At 44.6% G+C, this 27,750-nt stretch overlaps 1 protein-coding gene across 8 annotated transcripts in view; it reads left to right on the forward strand.

Moving 5' to 3' along the window:
- The window catches only part of HECTD4 (HECT domain E3 ubiquitin protein ligase 4), a 4,298,785-nt gene that overhangs the window by 2,609,999 nt on the left and 1,661,036 nt on the right, over positions 1-27,750 (forward strand). For all 8 annotated transcript variants that reach the window (XM_069619495.1, XM_069619492.1, XM_069619493.1 and 5 more), the window contains exon 50: positions 18,491-18,728. In XM_069619495.1, coding sequence (XP_069475596.1) covers positions 18,491-18,728 — 238 coding nt within the window. The remainder of the gene's footprint in view (positions 1-18,490; positions 18,729-27,750) is intronic.

Here is a 27,750-nt window from a genome sequence, read left to right on the forward strand (position 1 = left end):
CCCAGGGCCCATACCCCCACTTCACCCCATTGGGTGGCCGGTTATCGCAATTTGTGGATCAGTGTCGTAAAATCTCCACAGACAAATTGGTGCTCGATATTCTTCAGCAGTTCCACGCTCTGGAATTCCAGGACAATTGTGGCACAGCTGCTCAAGGACATTCAAGCCATGCTAAGCAAAGGGGTGATAGAGCCCGTCCCTAAGCGCCTCCATAGTGTCCTCCAGATACTTTCTGGTGAGAAAGAAGTTGGGAGGGTGGAAACCCCTTCTAGATGTGCTACACCGCAACAAAATCCGCAAATCCAAAAAGTTCAGGATGGTCATGTTGCAGCACATCCTCAGCCAGCTGGAGGGAGGAGATTTCCTGGCGACCCTCGACTTAGAGGATGCTTACTTGCACATCCGCTTTCATCGCAAACACCAGAAATGTTTGCCTTTTGTTGTTCAGGGAAGACCGTACCAGTTCAAGCCCTGCCATTCAGCCTAAAATCGGCCCTCAGGGTGTTCACTAATGCTTAGCTCCGGTGGCAGCGCATCTGCATCGCAAGGGAATCCACTTCTATCCTTACTTGGACGATTGGCTAATCCGATCCCACATTGCGCACTGCCAATCCAGCACACCATGAAGACCATTCAGACCTCCCTGACTTCTCTGGGATTCTTGATAAATTATCAAACGTCCTGCATGGGCCATCTCAGAAAGCACTATTCCTGTCTGTCTTCCTGGACACACCCTGGTGTCTAGCGACTCCTTTGGAAGAGAGAGTGAAGGCCATCCTAGGGAAAGTCCAGCAGCTATACACAGCTTCAATTGCAACAGTCCGATCCATTATGTCCCTGCTAGGGATGATGTCCTCCTGTATTCATCTGATTCCCTTTCGCAGACGGAGGATGAGACCCCTGCAAGAGTTTCTGGATGCCAGATGCAGAAATCTCCGGCGCTTGGAGCGACAACATCACCTTCAATCAGGCATTCTGGCAGACACTATAATGGTTAATGGTGGTCAATTCGTCTGCATCTCTCAAGGTGCTCCTTTTCAGAGTTGTGCATATCAGGCGACAGTCGGTCTTTGGGGAAATGGGGGTGGGAGGTTGGAGCACCCACACAGGACATTTCCGATGCCACAGACCTATGGCTCCCAGAAGAGGAGTGCTGCACATCATTGTCCTCGAACTGCGGGCACTTTTCTGGACTCAAGTATTTTCAATCTCCGCTCCAAGGGAAGGTGGTGCGGATCTTCACTGAAAACATTAACATGTTTTACATCAGGAACCTGCGCAGGACGCGCTCACCTGCTCCTTCTCTGGAAGCACGGACTCAGTGGCTCTGGGACGTTGCTCAGCGGATGTTTCTCGTCCTGTTACCCCTGGCAGATGTTCAGAACACCATTGCAGACTCTCTCAGCAGGGAGATGCGGTCCTGCCACTAGTAGGAGCTCCAGCACGCACAAGTGTCTCATCACTTCAATGAGTGGGGCCTCCCTCAAATCGATCTGTTTGCGATGGCTACAAAAGCCAAGTGTCAAAAGTTTGACAGCCACTATCCTCAGCCGAGGAGTCTGGCGGGTGCCTATCACTCATCCTCACAAAGGATATAAGATAACCTTCAACATTCTTCGACATGAGACTCAAAAAATGTAATATACGGCATAAGATGCCTGTGGGGTTATATTCTGTAGGGATGACAATGAGAAAAGCGAAAACAAGGTGGGCTGAACATAAGTCAAACTTAAGAACAGGAACTCTCAAATCGCCAGTGACACAACACTTTAAACAAGAGAAACACAACATCGCCCAGATGAGGTTCATCATTTTGGAACAAGTGAAAGCCCCAAGACGGGGTGGCAATTTAAACAAAATGTTGCTCCAAAGGGAAATTTACTGGATCGAAAAATTGAATTCCATGCAACCCAATGGCATGAATGCAGATTGGGATCTCAGTTGTTTTCTATAACAACTGAATTGATGAAGAAGTGGCAGTTATCTCCCTGCTATGATGATTGAACAGGAGACCAACATTTACAGCCAAACGCATTGAAATGAAGCAATAGTCTAAACTTTCTAAGGCCATCATTGTAACATAAGGCATCTCATATTTGAAGAAGCCATCTAGTCAAAACAGAACAGTGAAATTCACCAACATGAGTTTATTTACACCTGGTTTGAATAACCATATGAATCCAACCAATGACTACCATTAAGGCCGTGCATGCACCATTATGGACAGCCTGTATAAAGATCCTGATATCCAACAGTAAAAATTACAATATCGGGTAAATGTTATTTCAAAATGTCATTTGAAACAACAGGGTATGTATATAAATAAACGTGCATGTAGCACCAAATTCACTGGTTTTCAAGATATATGCGTCTGAAGTGTAGAGATTTCAACACAATCACACAGTAAGCAAGGACACGTCAAGATGGCGCCCATCAAAAACGAGCAGCGAGTCACCTCATCGAATTCTACACCTTACAGTTACCATAACAACCTAACAGAACGGCATCGCCGAACTATAGTGGAACGCTGTGAACACACAGAGACACTGAGCAGTGGATTACGGAGAGGCATAGAAGCAAGACAAGATCAACGATCGGCGAGCAGCTGACTGAATTCACATAGCGGCCGCGGTACGCCAACGAGAACACGCACAGCACGGAAATTCAAGCGCAGAGGTGAGCATACGAGTCATACATGCTCTAACCTTTACCCAGCCTGAAAACTAAAATAATCAGGGTTTTGACACTGGGACCCAGCGCTTTCACACAAGCGACTGATCCCGGTGCAAAACCCACACCCAGAATGCCTTGTAAAAAAGACTGATTTGAGTGAAAACAATTCCGTATTGTTTTCTTCACAGACTTAACCAAAAGACCCTTTGTTGCACGCTAAGGAAAGATAAACTACTAGGAATCCACCGGCTATTTACAAATGTTGAAGGTGTTTGGCAGAACACTGCATCTCGAGTATAAGTGAAGCTGAAGGTCAGAGTTATCTTGAATTAAAATTTTTAGAAGAATGTTTTAAGAAATTAGGAACACAGCGTGAAACATGACACTGATCAGAACTCTTCTCCTCTTAAATTCTAGAAATTTGTTTATCACAACTTATGATTTGACCGCACCTGGAATAGCCCGAAACGCGTTGTGCATTAAAAATCAACATAAAAGCACTTAAAATTGAAAGAAAGGAAGCCACACCTTTGGATTACCACCATCAGAACAAATTAGGGAATTAGCCCACAAAAAGAGACATATACGTGGGCAACCAATCATAGGAAACTATGGACTAATCATGAAAGCTTGAGTGGTCAACTCTCTTATTATATTTTGTTTGCATGTTGTAAAGAATTATACCTGGGATTTCAAAACCAAGAAAGAATTGTTTATTTATTTATGCAATGAAACAGGTACCATGTACACAGAAAATTGCAATGTCTAATTAATTGCGAGTAATAGAGAAATTCCGGTTTGGAAATGTATTTTGTTTTGTAACATTAAAAAATGTAACCAAATTACATTAGAGTACTGTATTGCTCTCCCAGAGTGCACGGACAGTCATAAATCACCAGTGCAATTACGTAACCAATACTTGAACGCTGGAAGACGCAATAACTTGCAACCACACACACTTAGAAAATAATGAGCACTTATACGGCTATTTATTCAAAGCTTAGAAGCAACCAGTGATAACATAGAAATAAATCACAGAAGAAACCGAGAATTCAAAAGAAAATACATCACCGTGACCGTAACTGGATTCCTCATCTCGCCAGAAGCGGCTAGAAGACCCTGATAACAGCCAGGCCGAGAGCACAACAGCCCACAAGTATGCCGGACGGAAGCGCCCCCCCCCCTCCGGCTGAAGTCTCACCTGACCGCTCAGGGGTTCCGCATATATGCACACTTCAAAAAGGGGTGGCAATTTCTCAAACCTTCTGGCAACGCACTTGCACATTGATGAGCAGCCATTGGTTGCCAGCTGGGTCAACCGACAGTAACCTCAAGGAGCAAAGTGCCTCCCTCCTCTAAAAACAAGCACCACGGAAAACAGTCCCATAGCTCATAACAAGACATAACAAAGTTAGTTAGCTTTCCCAGCAGAAATGTCCTTGACTGCATACCAGGTTTGGAAAGCATGTTTTCTTCAGCATCGTGAATCTAGCTCTCAGCAAAATGAGTGCAGCTTTTCACTGCGGCATGAAGTAAATATCCATCATGGCTCCGAGCGCTCCCAGAATGCACTGCGCATCAGCGCCATGTTTTTGCTCAAGCATAACAAGTACACCATAATTGAAAGGTAATATTCAAATTTGCATATTGATATGCACAAGAGTGTGCATGGAGACAAGGTCACTCTGGTGTTGAGCGACCCTGTTCATTTTGTCTGTTTAGATTAGATTCTGTAGCCCAGAATCAGTCTCTGTCAGCAGCTAAATCGTATCTAGAAACTGGACAATAACCTTTTCTTGAATACTCTTACAAGTTCACGTCAATAAGATCGATCATTAATCAGGAGTGCTCCTCTACACCCACATTACCAGGGTGCCTTCTCATTCCCTTGGGAGGGGTCTCTTCCTGTACAGATTCCTGCGATTCCTCTGTTGCTACGTGTGATCAACACACTCCGACGTTGCCACTGCAAAATGATCCTAATTGCACCAGCGTGGCCAAGGCAGATCTGGTACTCTGACCTTCTCCATCTGTCGGTGGTCCCAGCCATCAAACTGCCTCCCCTTCAAGACCTGTTTTCGAGAGGAGGGTCAATCCTCCACCACGACCCAGCGTCTGAGCCTTGCGGCCTGGCTCCTGCTGCTTTACAATTTGGGCTCTTCTTTTTGCCTTTGGAATGCAAGAACGTTCTAGCCACGGCCAGGGCTCTCTCTATGCTAGCCTGCTACAAACATAAGTGGAAGCGCTTTAAAGTGTGGTGCCAGTCAAAGAAGATTTCTCTGCTGCGTATAAAGGCACCATAGCTGCTTCCGTACCTACTATCGCTTTCCAAGTCTGGCCATGCCCATGCATCTGTCCAGGTAAACCTAGTCGCCATATCCCTAGCTCTAGGCAAGCTCTCTGTGGTCGCACAGGCTCATTAAGTAGTTCCTCAAAAGCTTCCTCAGAACATTCCCTCCGGTGAAGGCTCCTGCCCTTGCATGGAAGCTAAATGTGGTACTGTCGAAATTGATGGGGCCTCCATTTGAGCCCAAGCATTGTGCCTCCTTGAAGTTTCTGTCATACTAGATCGCTTTCCGGGTGGCAATCGCCTCTGCCAGCCGAGTTGTGGAGATACAGGCGCTCTCCTGTAAGCCTCCGTATTTGTAATTCCATTCAGCTAAGGTGGTTCTGCAAACTCATCTTTCATGCCGAAGGTCCCGTCGGTCTTCATCTCAGTGAGCCTTTGGTTCTTCAGTCTTATTCGCAAACCCTTCTCCTGTTGGAAGATTTTTCCATTTGCTGAATGCTGTGTGTGGCTTGAAGTTCTATGTTGCATGAACAAATTATTTTTGAATGACTTCTCTGCTTTTTGTCAATTTTTGTACTGTGGTAAATGGGACAGCCTTGTCTAAAGCGTCCATCTCAAGGTGGCTCTCTGGCTATATCACGCATTGCCATCGTCTGGCCAACAGACCACTACCAAGCCGGCCGAGAGCCAATTCCACCAGAGCCATCACAGTAACTACAGCACTTCTGTCTGGTGTTTTCATCTGCTCGACATCAGCAGGGCTGCTACGTGGCGGTCTACCCACACTTTCACAAGATTCTATGGGGAATTCCAGAGAATAGTCACGAGACGACCAAGCAGTACTTCACAAACCATTTGTTTGAGGTGAGTCTGTTCCAGGAGTAAGTGTATTGCTTCTGTTCAGCCTTGCCACCTCCCGTGGTTGTGTATATGTACTGCTGTGTAATCGTATTCATGAGCATGTGAATCCATGAAAGATCACATGCTCGAGAAGGAACAACTTACTCACCTGTAGCTTCTGTTCTCCAGCATGGGTCTTAGATAGATTCACATGCAAACCCTCCCTTATTCCCCTCTGGCTCTTCCTGGTTCCTACTGCCACATTACGTGCACAGCAAAATATGAAGATGGCCACCAGGAGTGGAGCTTATGAGTACGTATGTCATTGACTTGGGCATTATAACCCAAAGAGACAGCCATGAGCTATAGAATCGACGAACAGTTTTTAGCTTTATAACTAAACTGCTTTAGGATTCCCAGCCTGATGACAGTGAATATCCATGAGTATGTGAATACATGTAAGACACATGCTGGAGAACAGGGCTTACAGGTAAGTAACGTTTTCCTTAACTTGCTGCCTTTGGCAATTGTGCCCTATAGTAGGTCTTGCTTTTGATAATAACCCGCTTAAACAGTTATGGGAACATTGACCAGCTTATCAGTACCCAAATCAATGATGTCTGCTATACAGAATGCCTACTCTGACAACTTTATGGTTATTCCAGTGGAAGCTAATTCTGGAAACAAGACCTTTTCATGTACCTAAGAGGGTCAGGCACGGCTGTGTTATGGCTTCACTTTTAATCTCTCTGTACATTAATGATATGGCCTTATCTATATCGTGCCTTGTAGGATATGCTCCTAAATTGACTGGTGAGAAAATAACTCGTTCTCCATTTACAAACACAGTAAATGGGGTTATAACCTCAACTCAACAGTTTTAAATGTATGCTTTGCTATCTTCTTTCACCATTGAAGTTGTACCTGACATTTAAGAGCCAAAAAATAAATAGGCTGAACATTTTGATTATTTGGAAGAACTCTTAAATGGAAGGGCTAGCTAGAATGAACATATTTTGAAAATCACCCTTATTCTGGCAAGATGGAGTGGGCTGGTGAGGTGCATTTTAGTTCACGTGGGTGGAAAGGTATTTGGACAGTGAAGGAAGTGTACTTTTTTTTTTAATTATTAGTTGGTAAAGCTGAATTTATCAACTTTACAACATACAAAAAATTATTTTTAAGAAGTAATTTAAAAACAGCAAGATCTTACAATTTACAAGATTTCGTTCACAATTTACAGTTCGACTCCCAGTTCATACTTAGCTTTGATTCAACATACTTTAGTGAAGATGGCATCTAAAAATCTCATAATAGCAATATATATTGACATACGGTTTGTTGAGAAAAATACATTCCATTTTTCCATCAAGGCAAATGTTAAATATTGACAATGTTTATGTAGGAATAGCTCACGTTCTTCAACAACGCCCGGACAATTCATAAACAGATGCCATAATGATTCTCTCAATTGTTTGTTTTCACAGAATCGACAGAAGTCTAGCGATTTATCAAGCACCTTTCTAGTGACCAGTATTTCACCTGTATTCCACAAATTAAAGCGAAAACGCATAATCGCAGAAAGAAGTACTGGAGTGGGATATAGTAGTAAATATGGTTCACATTGGCCAAATCTCTTCTCAGCAAAAGGATTGTTTCTGAATACTTTGTATCTCAAACATGATTGTCAAGTTTGAATCCAATCATATAGGTACAACTTTTTTTTTGCTTTGCTCAAGTACCGTGTAGTGACCATTCACATTTATTTGACTTTCTTGTTTGGGCATTAAAGATCATGATTTTCATCTTGTTAATATTAATTATGAGATGATTTCGCAAAATGTAATCTTCTAATGCATTTAAAGCATTTTGTAGGCCACTCAGAGTTTTAGATAATAAAATCAAGTCATCTGCATATATTAAGGCAGGAATCTTGACAAAGCCCATTGATGGAGGATCACATAACAGACTTTGAAAAATGTCTGGAATATCATGAATACAAAAATTAAACAAGGCGGATGCTAAGATGCATCCTTGCTGTAGACCGTTATTGGTAACAACAGAGGCTGAAAGAAGACTTTCCGTATTCAATCTAACTTGAATTGATGTCTCAGAATGTAATTTGTTAATAATGTCCAAGATCGTAACTGGGCATTTGGCTTTTTGCAACTTCTGCAACAGGATCGCTCGAGAGACTGAGTCAAAAGCCGCATGGAAATCAATATAGGGTAATACAGATTCTAGCCCATTCATGTGGATGTGCTTTCAGAATGGCATTAGTGAGGCCATCGGGCCCGGCGCTCGAGAACTTGAGGACTTGATAATAAACTCCTCAATATCTTTTGTTTCAATATTTAGATGCCACTCATCACAATTAGTTACTGGTGTGTTTTGATTTAACCACTGAGAGACATTATATAATTCATGGAAATGTGTGAGCCATTGCTCTTCGGAGAGCCCATTAAGTTGGGCCGCAAGTTGTTTTTTCCTAGTGATATTATTCAAAAGAGCCCACATTTCCGCTGCGTTTTTTGAAGACCATGTTCTCAACATGGACTCGCCGTCCCTTTGATATTTGGAGGCTTTTCTCGACCTGGTCCAGTTTCGGTAGCGACACTTAATAGATTGTAGGGCCTTTCCCCTGTTCTCGGCCGGCAGGAACTTCAGAGCTTTTATGTCTCGACGTATTTGTGCTTTCCTTTCATTTTGTTCCTGATCGAAACAATGAGTTTTGAGTTTATGATTTCTTGTTTGTCTGTTGATAAGTCTAAATTCCAATAATGCCGATGTATAAAGTGAATCTTTGAAAAGAAAGACATTCCTCTTCAGTTTGGTTTCAAACTGAGCCAATTTTTCTTCATTCCATCTGAATCTCGTCTTGTTATTGTTAATTTCCAGATTGTAGATGTAATGATCTCTTTGCTGGGCTGGACACTTTTACTCCCACAACAATGATAAAATATTGTGATTGCTAGAGCATTGCCCAATCACTTCAAATTGGATGATTTGATTAAAGAGAGAAGTGTCAGTGAAAATATAATCAATAATACTTTTACTAGAACCTCTTCACCAGGTTGCCTTCGGTGGTATGTCCTCCGTAATAGCGCCATTAACCATTTTCAGTTGCCTCTCAATTAGGTTCTTCCATTTCCTTATTATTGGCTTTAACATCTCTCTTTTATCCAAACAATGCATATTCAGATCGCCTGCCACAATGATGTTTGTAACCTCCTTATCCAAGGATATTAGATCAAATATTTCGATCATATTCTTAAAAAAGAGGTTATCACTAATGGCAGCAGGATTTCGGTAGACATTGACCAGGGCGATCACCTGCTCTCCAGTTTGAATCTTAACCAGTTGTAAACATTGGTTAAGAGTGGCCCAAGCTTGCAATGTACATGAAGAACTTTGTTTAGTAGCTACCATCAGTCCTGAAGTGGGACGTCCCTGCGAGGTCCACAACGTTGGCACCAATTGGATGTCGTAATCGTTCCATATCGGCGAATTCCTCAACCAAGTTTCTTGAATGACCAGTATGGCATACTGTGCAAGGTGTTTTGCAAAGGAGAATACTAAATTTGAATGACCTCTTGTGTTCCAACTGGCAAGTTTGATTTGTGGTGCTTCTCCTTCTATCTTAAAGTGATTGTTCCTTTAACTATGAGTGATGAACCGCAGTGCAATATGATCCAGGGGCGATTTGCCGAAGACCACTGATGTATTTATTTATGGCAGTTTTGGTACACTCTTGGGGCTTAGAGGTGCATGATCTTGCATTATAATAAAGCCCAACTCAAAGAGCTCTTCTTTCGCTTCCCAAATAGTTCTTGCCACCAAAGCTGAATCAATCCACATTCTCACCGTCTCCGGGTGCAACAAGTCTGGGAATTCTACTTGTGCTAGATCAACAGTGGATACGTCAATAAGCAAGGATGTGTCTTTAAAAATGTTCAGAATGTTTGCTCGACACAATGTATATTGTTTGAACGGTGCAGGTCGACATTTTACAATGAATGTGAACTGATCCTTTTTTGGTTTTGGATTCACTTGTTTGTGTGTCTGTTTAGGTCCATATTAATAGCCGAAGAGGCTACTTTAGCAGTAGGCTGCAGATTTGCTGTGGCAGATGCATAGGATTCTCTTCTTCCTTGTGATGTTGCAATCCCTGCTGATTGTGAGGTTTGACATGAGCAGGGAATTGAGTGTGACGAAGCCTCACTTATGTATTCTTCTTGAATGCAGTTGGATTTGCTTTCAGTGCCTTGATAGTTTTTGGTGGAGGGAGGATTCAACTGTGAGTCATACGACGTTTGTGATTCTAGATAAGCATCCACTGCTTCTCGAATCTCTTTTCTACGTAAGGCTTGGTTCATACTCTCTTGTTCCACTGGAGTATTTGCTCGGGATGGCTCTGTGTGTATTTCAGATGTAACAGTAGCAATCACCACTCCATTATTGTTTTTCACCGAAGAAGGCTGCATATTAGATAGTTTGTTGACTAATTCATCTAACGGATGATGTGCAAGATTACTCCCCGCTTTAGTGCCCAGACTGGATGGACTTCTGTTATTCTTCCGCATTAATTTATATTTATTACTGTCTCACTTGCCATAGAAGGTCAAGTTGTTCGTAATCTTTTAATAAATTGTTTGGTGGGGGAGTGGGGGATTATTTCAGAGTTCTTAATATTCTTTGTTTTCTTTTTCCCTTAGATTCCGCCGAAGTACGTCTTCAATGGTTTTTTTGTTCCTTTCTTCGGTTGGAATATGTCAAACATTTGAGGAACAATATTCAACCCCTTTTCAGCTGAGACTTGGTTCACTCTAGTTTCCACATCTAAGGAATTGGGCGAGCGAATCACTTCGGAGAATGTAGGAAGAGCTGGTCTAGGTGCTATAGAGCTGATTTGCAAAGACTTCACTAGACCAACCACATTCTCATTGACATTACTTGTATGCTGCAAGTCTCTTTCGTGATGACCATTCCTTTGGATTGTTTCACTTTCAATCCAATCGGCAATCCGGGAAATTTGGGACGCTTGATACGAGATCTTTTGGTCAAGCGTCTCAAAAAGGGTCCTAGGGTGACAATTGCATTGTTAATCACAGCAAGTGTAATTTCAAGTAAGTGAGGTTGAATTGTCGCTTCAGAGGCCGGAGGCGGAGGTTTAGGACGTCTGGGCGTTGGAGCTATGAAAAAGATAGAAGGACAAGGAGAAATTGAATTATTTCCATTATGTTGCCGTGGAGAACTAGCCACATTTTCTTCGTGAAGCTCATTAGAAAAGCTAGCATGGAGAGATAGATCAGAAATAGATGTTTGAGCCAAATCAATGGGAGGGGCCCCACTATTCACCATTGGAGAGGAGCAGTTATTATTCTCCTCTTCTTCCGATGCGTCGGAAATTGAAACATGGGTGACGTTACATGACTGATGATTAGTGTTATCGCCTTGAGGACTTGGCGATAACACAGTCTTGTCGTTTACTTGACCTGGACAGTCTCAGTTCTACATCTGACTCCTGGGCGCCACCAACTTTAGACTCTCTTGGTTGGAATCAGACTCCTCAAGAGATCTCAGAGTGCGGGACCGTTTTCTTCTGCCTCTCATAGCTTCCAATTTAGAGCCACGAAGGACACAGTAATTCCTGATGTCATTCATGACATCTTTTTTGACCACTGGAGATAGAACAATGTGGTGTTTGAGCAATTTTCTGGGGTATGGAGGCAGACGGGCTATTCGCCACCTTTTTGGAGGAGGTGAGCGTATCTGGCATATTGGTTTTTAAGGTATACATGCTTTGAGTAACAGCTAACCTGCTAAATTAGGTTCTAATTATGGCAATAGTGAAAGGGAAACAGCAGTATGAGGCTGAGGGAAAAAAAAAAATCAAAATGAAATTTGACCATGCAATTACATTTTTTATAAATAAACAAAAATCCACAACGAGTAACATCCACAGTAAAATGAAAAATTAACTTGGGTAAAGCACTGGGCCCCTTCCCTACCCTCAACACCCGTGGACAGCCGTAGACAGCCCTTATCCAAACAGCGCTTCTCAAAAAAAGATTCTCAGGTTAAATGGATTATGGGGATGAGGGGCGGGCCCACAATGCTTTGTAAAAATAGTCCTTTCTTTGTTTTCTGTCTCTTTTCTACGAAAAGAGAAATATTAATGTCAATTAAACAGTCAGTCACTCCAGCTGGCACACAGCGATTCTGGACAAAGTTCGTACCCGTTAAAGACACAGGAGTCGAGCCAGCAATCCTTGGGAAGGAGCATCAGCAGGTCCAGCCGTAGACAGCCCTTATCCAAACAGCGCTTCTCTTGTGTACTTTGCACAAGCTGTTTCTGCTGCAATATAGAGTGCAAGGTATGGGGAGCTGGTAATTTAAGCCCATTCGAATCTAGGGAGAACGTGTTTTTGGAGAAGTTACTAACAATAGTTCACCAAACATCCCAGTATTTGCTAGGACATAGCTATTTGGGAATTGCCTTGGCTAAAAAAAAAAAATCAAAGATGTTACAGTATTGAATGAACATGAAGTGTATAGAGAGGCTTTGGTTGAAATACTCCCTGGTTCCTCATCTCTACCCTGGTTGAAGTCTGCAAGGACACTCATAAATAGAGATGATTGATCTCTGACAGAACCCACATTCTTAATAAGTAGTAATACTAGGAGCCTGGTTAATCAGCCCTTCAATTACAAGTATTTTGAGGAGATAGTTTCGATACATTGTCTGGAAGGATTACTTGCACAGTCTGAGAACTATTTAGATTGTATCTAATCACCCTCTGGAAACTCATTGTATAGTAAGCTGTGATTAGCAATCTTGCTATTGGCAATTGTTACAGCTCACTGAAAGATGGGCTGTGGTGATCTGTCTTCATTGCTTATTAGTATTAAAGAGAATTAAATTCATTTTCTCTTCATATGGCTCCGACCTTTCCTTTGTGATTTCGATCTCCCAAGGCCTTTGCTACTTGAAGATCAACCACATACCCCTATGTTATATATGATTTGGTTAAATACTTAGTATACTTCGAAATTGAGATGATAGAAATTGAAAGGGCACTTATGAACGTTCCAGTTTGGTGCTTCTTTGTACACATAACTGGGCTCTATACTCCCAATCATTTATGAAGTTTTAGTCTTCTTTTGTTTAATTCTTTGTCACCTAGTGTTCGAAAAATGTTGGTCTTAAAAATATGACCATCTTTCTTTTGAACTGAAAACATATTTTTTATTTATATACTTATGGTGGTGGTGTAAGATAGTTTGGATGCAGGAAATGCCTTTTGGAGGGACAGTGCCTCATAGTTCTTGTCCTACCACTTCTCTGTGTGTACTTTCTGTATCTTTTCTGCCACTGAGGACCTCTGGCACTGCAGGTCTTCATTTTTCCTTGTTGTGAACAACAACCCTGGAATGCCCTTAATGCACCCATCCGTGGGGGTACACCCTTGTACCTCATTGTTTGTTTTTGGGCACATGTGTGTTGCCCACAGAGCAGGGTATGGGCTGGACTTGACAGAGGCTTTGAGTGTCCTCCATGTTTGGGACACCCAGGCCCTGCCATAGTAATCAACGGACTCCCAAACAAATTCAAGATGGCCACTGGAGCCTCTTGGTTTCTATTGCCGTTACCCATTGTTTCCCAAAATCCCCTTGCCCCTGACTGGCTGTTGGGTAGAAGGACCATATATGGCTCTGGGGCTGCCTGCTGACACACTGGCTGGAGCCTTCCCAGGGACTGTATTGTTGTGCTGCATACATCCTTGGGGTGGGACCTGTATGAATGGAGTAAGAAGTCAACTCACATTCTGTGTTGCGGGTGTCTGTTTTGGTTGTCTGGCACAATGCCTGGGCCAGTCCTGACTGAAACTGGAGTGAATGCAGTTAGTGCTCTGAAAGGCTGTGTGCTTACTCCAATTCACATTAGGTGTTATGGGTGTCTGGTTTGGGGTGATGGGCCCGAAAGCCTGTAAGCCTGATTGGTTGGCTGCCTTAATGCACTTGTGTGTGATTGGCTGACTGAGCCTGGCTCAGCCTGAGTGAATGGGCATCAAATGTGTATAACTAGGGGCCCCTCACTCCATTTGTTCTGGAGCTGAATTCTGGCTCCATTCAGAGGAATGAGTCTACAACTGCATTTCTTCAAGGAAACCAAAGAATGCTGAGGTGACCCGAGGACGGAATCAAGAGAGGACCTACATAGGCAACCTCTCCCAGAGCTATGAGGGACCATTGTGCAACTGCTACTCTTCTGCTGGAGTACCCTGGAAGCCAGTCCTGTGTGCCTGCCGTCTGCAGAACTGGGTCCGGAGGAGTGTTCATGATGGCTGGAAGCTAGATTGCTGCATATCGCCCAGAAGTGGGGGTACTCTGGCATTGTGCTGCTTGACACCCGGAGCTGCAAAGGTTCCATATGATTGAAGAGGCCTTCAACGGACATCCCTGCAATGACATCTGACCACTTCTTCCCACAGGAGAAGGTCCAGGGTCACTGTGTGCAGTAGAGTGTCCTCTGGAGTCCGCTGTCCAGTCTAGTGGTCAAGTCCAGGTCACCAGAAGACATCCTAAGGTCCATGCTGCGGCTACAGCACCGAAGAACCGAAAGTCGGTAAACCGTGAAATCTTGACACCCAACACCTACTTATGCCACTGCACCCATTGCCACTGAAAGTCATCCAAGGTCACCAAGGTTCTTCTCTTCTTCAGCCAGGCCTTTACGGGTCCACAGCAAGTTTCAGCTTTGTGGGACATCTACAGCCGGAGTAACGACCCACCAGCGGAGGCCACTGCAACGACCGAAAGTGCTGCCTTTTCAACGCTGCTTGGTTCCTTCTTTTTCCTTGACCTCGACATCCCAGTGACTCCTTCCAAAGGGGGTCCATTCTCGAGGGGTCCCGTCGAGTAAAGCCAAGAAACTCCACCACTTCGCCTGCCAATGCACCAACGGTACTGTGACGAGGAAGAGTATCTTGCATCCCCAGGAATTATCCAGGGGTCCAAGATTCAACTTTGATCTTGTTCTCCCGTGGAAGCTCAGGTACTTTGAGGTGGTGGGACCTGTAGAAGAAAAGCAGAGCATTATTGAACTTATTTGGACTGGGCGTAATATACAAGATAAGGTACAACCTAATTTTCCTTTATAGGTTGCCCAGGTGGGGGGGGGAATCCTCACACAGTATCACTATTTAGGTCTAAAGAAAGTATATTTCCAATTTTCCTAAATTAACTTGCCTTTCTACAGTGATCTATGAAATTAAAACCTTACCAATTGTCATGCTTTTTAAAAAACGTGTCAGCAGTTGGTGCATTTTTAATGAATCGAAGTAATGTTGCGCTGCCATTATTAGAATAGTGTTGCCTGAGTACAAAGTGTATTCTTTTTGTGTATATATTTATCTGAACCTTATTTTATATAAAGCAGCTTTTATCACCTAACCTAGTGTGTGGATGTTCCTTTGTGGGGGCTTGGGGGATTCACTGTACTTGGGAGCCAGCCTACATCACCTCCTGAGAGTCTCAGCCTTGGTTGCTCGCCCATAGCTACCCCATAGAGAACCTTGGCGGGGGTGCTCTGTGCTCCTACCCCAACCATATAAAGGGCAGAAGTACAGAGACCCCCCTCAAGTCTTTACAATGGTGAAGAATTTTATTAGGTTTATTAGTGTATTGCTGCTATCAGGGTGATTTTGTGACTTAGTCAGGGCATATTAGATTTGGCTTTGGCATGCAGTAGGTGTATTCGTAGAACCTATACACCATCTAATATGAGCTTTGTTTTATTGGACTATTAGTATTTTAAACTTGTTTAACCTATTTCTTTTGAAGAGCAGCATTTAAATTGTCCATGTTTGATTGCATGTTTTAATCTGTTTAATGGATAGTCTCTTATGGTAGGTCAGAATCGGAAGACTGACAAGGAGGCATATTATCTGAAGTCTTTTATTCTCCTTCCAAAGTAAAATTACCTTTTCCCCAAGCCTAAGACACTAAGCTCTAGTCTAAAAAAAAAAAAGAAGAAAAAAGTAAAAAGGGTGCCCATCGGGATGTCTTAGATACATGCAGTCTTCAGACCAGAATCCTATTCTAATGTAGTTTCTCTCCCTACCTAAGAAAAACACAAATACCGGTAAAATATAGTTTGGACCATTGCCCGATTAAAGGGATGACGGCTCAACCCCCACCCTTGTATCTTTACTATGAGCCTCTTACCTATGGGCCAGCCCCAAACATGCAGTTTGTATCTTCTGTCTCTTCTTCTCCTGTAAACTCCTTTATTCCCCAGTCTGAGGTTTCTTGTTTTCTCCTTGGTTCTTCCCCCACATCGGAATTCCTCTTTTCTTCACTCTGTCCACTTTTTGGTTTCTCTCTAGCCCACTGTGGGGCTTTCCTCTTTCTCTTTCCCCATGATGGAGTTCGCCTCACTTTCATCATCATAAAACTTTATTTTGATCCAACAGATCATAAAAGTCATCGATAATAATTAGTGGCAATTGTTAGCACATTACAGAAAAAATCAGCAGATACTTCACAATCAGTTAAATAAATTCATCATCATAAAACAAGTAGTGCATCCAACGTGATTAAAACATCATTCCTACGAACAGTTAAAAATATTACTCTCTTCTTCCATGATTGTTAAAGGAAATTCCCCATGCAGTGGTTTGCCAGCTCACATTCGCCCTGTCATGCACAATTGTAGGGCCTCATTCAACCTTCTAACACAAAATTGTCTAAATAGGGGGAATCCGTTTTCTTCCTAATGTGGCAATATTTTGGGCAGAAGAAAATAAAATGCATAGTGCTTACAAGGTAATTCGGGCAGAAATGGCACGCTGAGGGTTCAAGTACATCCCACTTAAGCTGTAACCCTACGAGTGGTAAAATACCAATGCAGAGTTTTGTGTAAAGGATTCTCTGGGGCTTCCCGGGTCTCTCTCCACATTGTGACTAATTTTTGTCTCACTTTCTCCACTCTGGGGCTTTAAGAGGTTATCCCCTGATCAAGGGCTCGTCTGTCTCAATCTCTATGCGCACTTTGGGGCTTCTTGGATACCTCCCTTCTCCAGCTTTTCTCTGTGGTCTCCCCACCTTGACATCTTTGTGGTTTCCCCACTTGGGTATTCTCGGTCTTCTCCCCGCTATAGGGTTTCTCTATGTGCTCTCCACCCTTGGGTTTCTCTGTGCTTTTCACACCGTTGGGCTTCTCTGTGCTTTCCTCCCACCTCTGGGCTTTTTTGTGTTCTACCCCATCTGGGGTTTCTCTATGTTCTCCCCACCTTGGGGCATTGCTCTCTTCTCCCCACCTTGGGGCTTCTTCTTTTTACCCACTGTGGGGTTCTTCTTCCTCTGCCTTGCTTCACCGGCCAGCTCCCGGTTCCCTGTGCCACTGCATACCTTCTTCGGCTGTGCAGTGCTCCTCGGGAGGGGTGTCGGACCTGTCTGCGCGACTTGTCACCTGGGTTCTGCATTGCCTTCTCTCTACTCCTGCTTGCTTCTCGTGGGATTGTAGATGAGGCTTCCCTTCTTGCTGGCCTCTGTGTTCTGCAGGTTCTCGTTCACTTCCACTTCTCAGAGCTAGGCCCTTCTGCCCACTTGTTGGATCAGCGCTGCTGCCTTCCCACAGCGGAGACCGCAGGCTGCAACGCCATGTCAGCTGGCTTTCCAACTCGCTTAAGCACATTGGCCTCGCCTCTACGCTGCGTTGGAATGGCTCCTCATCTGACTTTCCTCCAGGGGCTGGGCCATTTGCTTCTTTGCTGTCTCAGAAGAGGACTAAGGATAGAAGGGATCGGAAACCAAACCAGCCTTTACAGAGAGCGTTTAGGATTATACATCTCAGCTCCCACATAGCCAATAACGGTCTTAGTGGTTGGGATGTAGGGATGGAGTGTTATCTCCCTCTTAGGAGTGTTCCTGTCCCTTAAAGAGGGGTGGGGGCCACCCTCAGAGGGATCATGCTTTCCCTGTCCCTTTGAGGGTGTTATGTTTTGTGGGATCACCTCCCTAGTCCCAAAAGGGGTGCCTCCCACTTGGGGAAAGGCGATGAACTCCTTGGATTCGTCATACTGTGAATCACCATCATATAAACTTCTGGCACATAGCTGAGCTGTATTCACCCCCCGCACCCACCACCTTTTTAGCATTCTATTTTCAGACTCTGTTTGCCAGACTAGGTGCCATGATTGGGACCAAGTTAGGAGCAAACTAGTCTTCACTCTGTGGCTGGGTGCTAAACACATTTTGGGCTTAAGTTCTGTAATCATTGGTAGCAATAAGTCAGCAGGCTGATGTATCAAATGCATTTTTCTCAAAACTCTGAGGTTTAAATGTTGTTATATGGCATTTGTATAGCGGCCAAGGTATGGCCTCAAAGCACTGTGGGGTGAATGCCTTTTGGGGAATGAGGTTTGAGAATTGGAAGGAGGATTTTAGTATGCGTATGCATTTTAGCTGATACAAAGGTAGGTAGGGGTGGCGAAGACCCTTCTAGCGACCCATGGAGATCTGGCTAGTGGGTGGGTTCTGTGATAGACTGTCGGGAGAGAAAGTAAGTTAAGAAGACATATTTATAAAATATGTAGAAATGTATTACACATTGGTAAATGCAGGCACATTGTAACCTCTTATATCTTCTGAATGCGTTTTTTTTGTGCAATATTTCTTTAGAATACCAAAATCCGTGCGAACTTTGGTTCCCGACAGTTTTCCTATGCCGAAGGCCAGCTTCACAGAAATGCTGCGGATTTGTGTATTGACTTAGCAGAAGAGATCAGTGCCAATTTCGAGGCATTGCCTTTTGCTATGGCTTCTGACAGTGATAATGATGCTGGTACAAGTATTGCATCTGACTCTGGAACCCATGGTCCACCCTGCCGACTAGCTGCTGTTGCAACAGTTCAACAACGTAAGTTTCTTGTTCTGTTCAAGCAATGTATTTCAGTATTTATCCACTTTTAAACTATGGTTTCCCTTCTTTATGCATCCTTATTTTAATATGGCTGTTGAGTCTGAAATGCTTTTGAGCCCCCTTTTTTTCACCATGCTCAGGAACTGAAATTAAATAGACTCTTCTCGGAAGCCACCTTCCTACTGAGGTTTGCGTATATTTGTTGTACAGCAGTTAAAAGGCTTACCAATGATCTATATTATGAATTTCTTATCTATTTATAAAAGTTAAAATGTGTGGGTTGCTGGGTTTGTGGCAAAGCGTTGTTCCTTATACAATTCCACACTATTTCACTATTTTAGCTTACCATAACTGGCAAATTGCTGAGGTTTTTCGGTTTTACCTGTAACCATAACGTCCCTGTAACAACGTTTTTTCATTGAATTTCATAGGTTTTTACTAGTGCAACTTAACCATAACGTTGCTTTAACACAGTTTTTTTCATTGAATTTCAGAGGTTTTTACTAGTGCAACTTAAACATAATGTCTCTTTAACAACGTTTTTTTCCAGAGAATTCCATGGGTTTTTACCAGTGAATGCTATTTTCCGACAATTTGCTAATATCTACTTAGCCCAGTATAGCAACGTTTGTGTCCAATTTACAATTTTTTCACCTTAAAACTGTGCCATTTCGCACCTGCTAGCATAATTTTTACACTTCTATACTTTTTCCACTGTTTTTGCTTCCGTCGACAACTGCGAGCGTCTGGCGTCACTGTGGAGCTTCTGGACAGTGCCACCAAACATAGATGTAATACGTTTTTCCAACATTTCCATTAGCATTTTGTGTTATGCTACTGGGAATAATGTGGCGTTCATCCACCATTCCAGGGACTGGAACAGGGAATAACGGCCCGGCAGCCCAAGTTATCGGCCCAAGCGAAGTGTGTCTGTGTGCACCCTGAGGGCTTTGGTGCGTTATAAATAAATGAATAACAAGGGCTCCCGACCATTATCCTCCATTGCAACCCCTGCAATGGCGGATAAAGGCCATTAGCACCCGTGGTTCCCAAAACAGGAACCCGGGGTGCCAAAAAAATAGATTTTCCATTCTCCACAGAACCCTATGACCATATTACCACAAGCACATTTTTTTCCTCTTTCAAACCTATCCTACTTTCAAATAGCTTTATCACATAGCCGGTCCCAGGTGGACATGGCTACTGTAACACAATTTTTCATCCCTCGCAGTCAAGGCCAGTAGCCAGATTGTCCGGGTCATCACCTTATACCGTGACCCGGACATTCTGGCCACTGCCCATAGCCACAGGCTATACCCGAGTCACCAAAGGTAGATCACTATTTTTTGTACCTACATTATGATAATTGTCAAAAAATAAAACACAGGCACATTTGCAAAATCATGCTTTCAGGTCCTTGCCAATGCTCCTTACAGAAGTTTGCTTGAAATCCACCCATATTTTCTTTTTTCAAAAGTGTCAAAATGTACATACAATAGTCATATAACTTGGCCCCCAACTTGACAAAATCGATTCAGATTTTACACAAACATTCAAGGTTGGGTTTATAATCTTTCTGAAAACTTTTGTCCACATTCGTCAAACGGCAACTAAGTTATAAGCCATCTAAAAATATTGAGACTCCCTTTAATTTAGCCCCTCTTGAGAAAATCCCACCAAACTTTAAAAAAACATTTATATCTAGATTGTGCAGACTTGTCAAATGGCACCACATTTATAAGCCTTTACATTATTTTGGGACCCTTCGCCCCCACTTTACAGAATCCCACCAAACTTTGCAAAGCCTTTCAGTACCAGGTCTAGAAAAGAATTCCAATTTCACGCAATTTCATTGAGTGGTGCCAAAGCTATAAGCCATCCAAGAACTGCTCCAGAACATCTGAAGTGTCCCGGAACTAAACAGGACTGTTCGCGAACATCCGGACTGTTCGCTGACTTTTAGGGAGCAAAACACCTGCTTTTTGGCTTCCTTTGGCCTTATCCCATCCACATCACCCCTCACCTCCCCAGAGATTGTTTGATAAGTTTGACAAGGGTAATGTTGTGTTTTTTATATGTTTTTACCGCGATATCCATAGACATCGGCTGAATTCCACGAATTGAACATGGCGGGCGTTTTAAAAAATCTGACGCACTTCAAGCTTTTCACCATCCAATCAGGGGGCGCGTCCGATGTCTAGGGAAATCGTGTCACCCTCTAGACCAATCATGTGCTTGTTCGGCGACCCGACAGGGAAATGGGTCCGCGCAGCGGACCCAGAGATTACACATTTCTTTTACCTACATTTTTGCCTGTTTTATAAAAAAACTGGACCAAGCCGCCGCTCCTGCTGCAAATTTGTTGAAAATCCATCCAGCGGTTTGGGCTGTAGGCGTGAGCAAAGTTTCTTTCTATTCAGTCTATGGAGAAAAAAAAAAGATTTTGGGACCCCCCTCTAATTTTGCCCCCACTTGACAAAACCTCACCAAACTTGGCATAAATATTTAGAGTGGGCTATATACTTTTTTCTGCAACGTTTGGTGAGGATTTGTCCAGGGAAGTTAGAAGCCGCTCATAAAGTGCTCTTCCTGTGTGTTTAGCAACTTAACCATAACTACACGGCTGCTAACGCAGGCCGTGTAATAGATATATATCTGAGGCTTGTGGAATCTGCAGAGTATTACAAAATAGGGCGGGGCGTGCCAGTAATACTATCCCTAGTTTGACGTCCTCTGTACCCATGATCCCTCATGCGTGTAGGTCCCTCAGATTGATTTTTTCCGCCATACTAGTCGGACGCATGTTGCGGAGTTCCTTCGGCGCTAAGCCGTTTTATTGTTCAGTTACCGTTAATACTTCTGCTTTCACCCTTCCACCGTACGCCGAAGACTGACGCCAGTGAAGATCGGAGAAAGCAACCGTCGAGGACTGCCACAACGGACTCCGGGCCTTGGAAGGCCTCTGGCCTCAGCCCTATACAGTAGGGAGAGTGGGGGGTGGTCATATAGGCTCTCTATTCCCATTTGATATATATATATTTGCTGTGCTGCCATATTGTACCATATGGAGAGTACTCCATTCACATTCTGCCCTAAATGCAATAGGAAGTTTCCCTGGGTGGATAAGCACCTTACGTGCAATCTGTGTCTCCCACGAGACCACCCTGAGGCTACCTGTTGAACTTGCAAGCTCTTCAAGCCAAAGACCCTTAAGGACCGCTCAACTAAGCGCTGGGCCCACTACGCCAAGCAACTAGAGGCCATGGACGTAGAAGGGACATTCAGCGATAGCCATCGGACGGCGAGGGCAAAAGGGTGACTTCGGACACCCACGCGCAGGCCGCCAACCCCAAAGGACTGGCCGCTGGCCACGTTGTGTGGACAACACCCAGCGGCAAAAGCGCTACACATTCTACCACCACTAAATACATCAGCCCCGGCCGTGACTCAACACGCTTGTCGAGCAATCGGCACCGGACACCACGAGAGCGGTCCAATGAATCTTTGTCCTCTGGGCATTCCGTTCGCCTCATGGCAAGGCCCGACAGTCTTCAGTTGAGAAAGGTGTCGCCCGATCAAAAGTGCTCAAGCTCCGGTCGCCGGATGACGATACCGCCCTGCACCCTCAAGAGGCTAGACGTGATGTTTCTGACCGTCCACCCGAGATTGAACGTCCTTCTTCGAATCCGATGCTTCGAACCCCTCGGAGGACCCTAATAAGTCTGGTAAACACTCCTCTAGCCACGGGGGAGGGGATAAACAACAGAAAAAGACTTCTTCGGATCCCCATGTTCATAGGGAAAAGCATAAGGCCCCAAAGGTAACAGGGACGTCCAAAGTTTCAGAGCCTACCCCAAAAACAAAACTCATTCCTCCCACTGCTGAGGATATGGGCACTGATGAGGAACCAGAACCGGTAATTATTCCTAGCTCTAAAGATTGGAGCTCAGCAGACATTGACAGGGTCATGACAAGGTTAACATTCATGGCTAACTTTTATTAAAAGGACCCCAACTACTTTCGTAGTTAGTCTAGCACCCCTCCTACCGCTGCCCCTTCTGGGTTCAAGGTAACACCTGGGTCCTCTCAACTCACTACTAAGAAACTCCGCTCAGACGCCCCTTTTCAGGGCTTGGTCACAGACCCCTTTGTGGTGGAGCCTTACCACCCTGATTCCTATTTTGACGAGACAGAGCCTCAATATGTTGAGGACCAGGTGGGTGATCCTTATTACGGGGATGACGAAGACCAGGAGGAGGAGGATGAAGCTGAAGCTTACAACATTTACTCCCCGGTTCCTAAAGACCCCCTGGTGCATGACTCGCCTGTAGACCACCAACCCCTCCTTAATGAGGTGCTGGCTAAGGCAGCTACCCAGTTCAGTATTGACACATCCTAGAGGATAAAAATGCTATTACTCAGGCTATCCCATTGCTAAAGTCCATCCAGCGCAGGATTGACCCCTCGTTGCAAACCCCAAATCTCACTCGAGCAGTTAATCCGCGGGTCGAGAAATGGTTCCGTGCCGCGCCCTCCGATCCCCTGTACATTAGGGGTCAATTAAAACCGGATTCCCTGGTCGTGACAACCACCAGGAAGAGGGCAGGCACCCTGCTTGCTTCCTCGGAAGCACCTCCTGATAAGGAGAGCAAACGTCTCTATGGCCTGGGAAGTAAAGCTGCCTCCACTTCGGCGTATCAGGCAAGAATTGCCAACAGTGCCACCCTTTTGCAAGCTACAATTGCCATCAGTGGGAGGAAGTGTCCGCCTTGGTTTCCTCCGCACCCGACCCCTTCAAGAGCCAATTGGCTCGGGTGGCAGCAGAAGGGAGATCTGTGTCAGGCTGCATGTTAAAAACTAACTTTGATACAGAGGATAATGCTGGGAGGTTAATCGCCGAGGGCACTGTTATCAAGCGTCACGCTTGGCTTAGACAGTCTGGTTTCAAACCTGAAACCCAAGCAACCCTAATAGAAATGTGGAGCCGAATGTAATATTCGGCAAGCCAGTTGAGGAAGCTTTGAAAATGGCAAAGGATGAGTACGAGACCCTGAAATCTCTTGGCCAACAAAATATCTGGACAGAGGGGTAACACCGATTGTTGTCGCTTTCGGGGCTCAAATAGCCAAATGGGTTCAATTATTACCAAAACCAGGGAACTTCATGGGGTAACAACCAGTCCCAATCCTCAAATGGCTACCCTAGAGGGCAGTGCTGGGGTCGCACACGGGGTAGAGGCAGCCCCGCCAGAGGTGGTACGCCACCCAAAAAGCAGTGACGTTCCGCTTCAGGTCCCCTCCCATGCATCCCCAGCAGGGGGGCGCATTTCCACCTTAACCCACGCATGGGAGGGGATCACTTCGGACAGATGGGTGCTGTCCACAGTGCCCAGAGGATACTGCATAGAGTTTCTAGGGCGCCCCCAAGACCATCCTCTGCGACAAAGAATACACTAGCTGGAACATCAAAAGATCCTCCTCGAGGAGATCGCTGTCCTGCTAGCAAAGGACGCCATAGAAGTCGTCCCGGTCAACCAGGTAAACAGGGGTATTTATTCAACCTACTTCCTTGTGCCAAAAAAAGATCTGACAATGCGCCGACTATTAGATTTGCGCCCTGCAAACAAGTATGTGAAGCCACAAGAATTCTGCATGACTACACTACAAGAGGTAATCCCTCTACTAAAAAAGGGGGATTACATGGCAACATTGGATATGAAAGATGCCTATTTTCATATTTCAGTGTTCCCAGTGCACAGAAGATGCTTGCGTTTCAAGATAGACAACCAGCATTACCAATTCAAGGTGCTGCCCTTCAGAATAGCCTCGGCTCCAAGGGTATTCACCAAGGTACTGGCGGTAGTGGCGGTGCACCTACGTAGGGAGGCAATCCCAGTGTACCCTTATCTGGACGATTGGCTCATTACAGGGGAGTCCCCCCTAATTGGCAGACTAAACATCCAAAGAACCATCAACCTCCTCTTGCAATTGAGCTTCTCAATCAATGAGAAAAAGTCAAGCTTGGTGCCAAACACATCAAAACAGTTCCTAGGAGCTGTCTTAAATACCCAAGAGGAGTTGACCTTCCCATCAGAGGAAAGAATTTGAAATGTGTTACTGCAAATTCCTCACCATCAGGTCAGTCGCCAAATAAGGGTGCGCAAAGCTATGCGTTTGCTAGGCATGATGGCGTCTTGCATTTACCTTGTTTCCCACGCGCGCCTGCGCATGCAACCCATGCAGGAATGGTTGGCGAAACAGTGGTCTCAGGCACGTGGTCAGTGGGACGCTTTAGTGGTCGTTTCACCAACACTTGTACAGAGTCTTGGCTGGTGGACAAGAGAGAATTTTACAAAGGGGAAACCCTTCTACGATCCAGAGATACAGGACGTTATCACAACAGATGCCTTCCTGGCAGGGTGGGGAGCTCACTACCTTCACCACACAGCTCAGGGTCTCTGGTCTCACACGGTGGCTCAGAACGACATCAATCTGCTAGAACTTCTGGCAGTCTTCAGAGCGCTTCGAGCATTCAAACCCCTCCTATCCAACCAGTCAGTGCAGATACTAACAGACAGCACGACTGCAATGTTTTACCTAAACAAACAGGAGGGCACTTGTGCTCAAAATCTGTCCAAACTTGCCCAGCAAATTTGGAAATGGGCACTTAAACAGAAGATTTACCTGTCATCCCAATATGTTCCGAGGGAACTCAACTCGCTAGCAGACGCTCTGAGCAGAGGTCCCCTCCCAGAGGAACATGAGTGGCAACTACACAAAGAGGTCGTAGGAGACCTCTTCTCTCAGTGGGGTTTCCCCACTATAGACCTATTCGCCACAAGTGAAAACAGGCAATGTCCAAACTTCGCATCCAGGTTCCCCCAGCCAGGCTCCAAGGGGAACGCCCTATGGATGAATTGATCAGGGATATTTGCCTACGCTTTTCCACCAACCCCTCTGATGAGGAAAGTGGTGAACAAGATCCACAGAGAACCGATGACGCTCATCCTAGTTGCTCCTGTGTGGGCGAGACAACATGGTATCCACACCTGCGCAAACTGGCGGTGTGCGACCCCATGAAACTCTGTGCCGGTACAACCTACTCTCCCAGCACGAGGGGCTAACAGTGCATCCTCAGCCCAGCTCGATGAACTTGGCAGCATGGCTCCTGAAATCATAGAGTTTGGACATCTCAATCTACCACAGAGATGTATGGATATCTTGAAAGAATCAAGAAAACCAAACACTAGGCACTGTTACTATGATAAATGGAAAAGATTCGTAATTTGGTGCCAGAATAAGCAAATCAACCCTGTCGATGGTTCTCCTTCAAAAATTCAAACCTATATGCTCCACTTACTGGATGCAGGGTTAGTGTTTAACTCGCTAAAGGTACACCTGGCGGCTTTGTCAGCCTACACCACTTCCCATAACAACTTCTCATGGTGGAAGGTACCAGTCGTCAAAGCATTTATGGAAGGGGTAAAGAGACTCCACTCTCCAATTTCTAACCCACCGCCAGCTTGGGACCTTAATGTGGTACTCGCTAAGCTCATGGGACCACCCTTTGAGCCTATGCACAAGTCTAGTCTCAAACACCTGACTTATAAAACTGCCTTCTCAGTAGCCATCACTTCCATAAGAAGGGTCAGTGAAATCCAAGCTCTGCGAGTGCAGAATCCTTTCTTTACTATACATAAGGATAAATTGGTGTTACGCACTCACCCTAGGTTTTCACCCAAGTTCATTTACAAATTCCATGTTAACCAGTCTATTGAGCTACCGGCTTTCTTCCAGGAACCCAAAAGCTCTGCTGAGGTAAAATTCCACACACTAGATGTGAGGAGGGAGGTCCTCTACTATGTAGACAAGACCAGACTGCTAAGAAAGACAGATCAACTGTTTGTCTCCATAGCGCCAGGCAAAGAAGGAGGTCACATCTCTAAAAATGCCATCTCTAGGTGGATAGTCGGATGTATCCAACTATGCTATTCCCTTTCAGATACAACACTGCCTTTTACACCAAGGGCCCACACCACAAGAGGTACTGGAGCCACTCTGGCTTTCATTGCAAATGTCCCCATAGACAGTATTGCTACATGGAGCTTTATACATACTTTCACTCAGCACTGCTACATTGACACTCATTCCAAGACAGATACATAAGTGGGACAAGAAGTGATGTGATCTAAGAAGATTCCACAAGCCTCAGAAGGGATACATTACTCACCGTAATCGTATTTCTGATGCTTGGATCTGCTTAGATTCACATGTGACCCACACTTCCTCCCCTCGGAGAGAAGGCGCATGGATACTTATGAGCTTGTCTGATACGTATCTGCTTGGATACAACTGTACTCCTACTCCTACTCCTCATGCTACCTCATGTCAGAAGAAATACAATCTGAGGGACCTACACGCGTGAAGGATCATGGGTATAGAGGACGTCGCACTAGGGATAGTATTACTGGCACGCCCTATTTTGACGTCCATTTTCGAGTTTCGAAAACAACAACTGTAATACTCCGCAGCTACCACTAATATATATATATATATATATATATATATATATATATATTTATATATATATATTTTTTTCCCCATAGAGTAAAGCAATACAGATTGCCTGCCCCTTATGCCTGAAAAGACACTCAGTTATGTAGTCCCTGCACCGCAATGTGGCCCTTTATGACCCCAACCAATGAGGTGGCAGGGCTTAGGGTCGACCCCAGGCAGCCATCTTCAGATGTTTCACCGCAGTCTACAGACTAGGGGAATCCTCACTTTAAATGTACCAGTTTTGACATTCTTTTAACAAAGAAAATGTTTTTCTGAAAGAGTTTTCCCTGCTCAACACAACCTGTGTTTTAGAGCTTAGGGTCTCTTTTACTTTGGCTGCAATCATCGACGGAAAGATCTGGACAAGGTCCCACGTGTCCATGGCAGACCCAGGCCCTGAGGGTACTTCCAAGGGAGAAGACTTCTCTCTTTAAGGACTGCCTTAAATGCAGGAAAAAACT

This window comes from Ambystoma mexicanum, chromosome 10 (assembly GCF_040938575.1).
Source record: "Ambystoma mexicanum isolate Mex_15411 chromosome 10, UKY_AmexF1_1, whole genome shotgun sequence".
Classification (NCBI taxonomy): Eukaryota; Metazoa; Chordata; class Amphibia; order Caudata; family Ambystomatidae; genus Ambystoma; species Ambystoma mexicanum.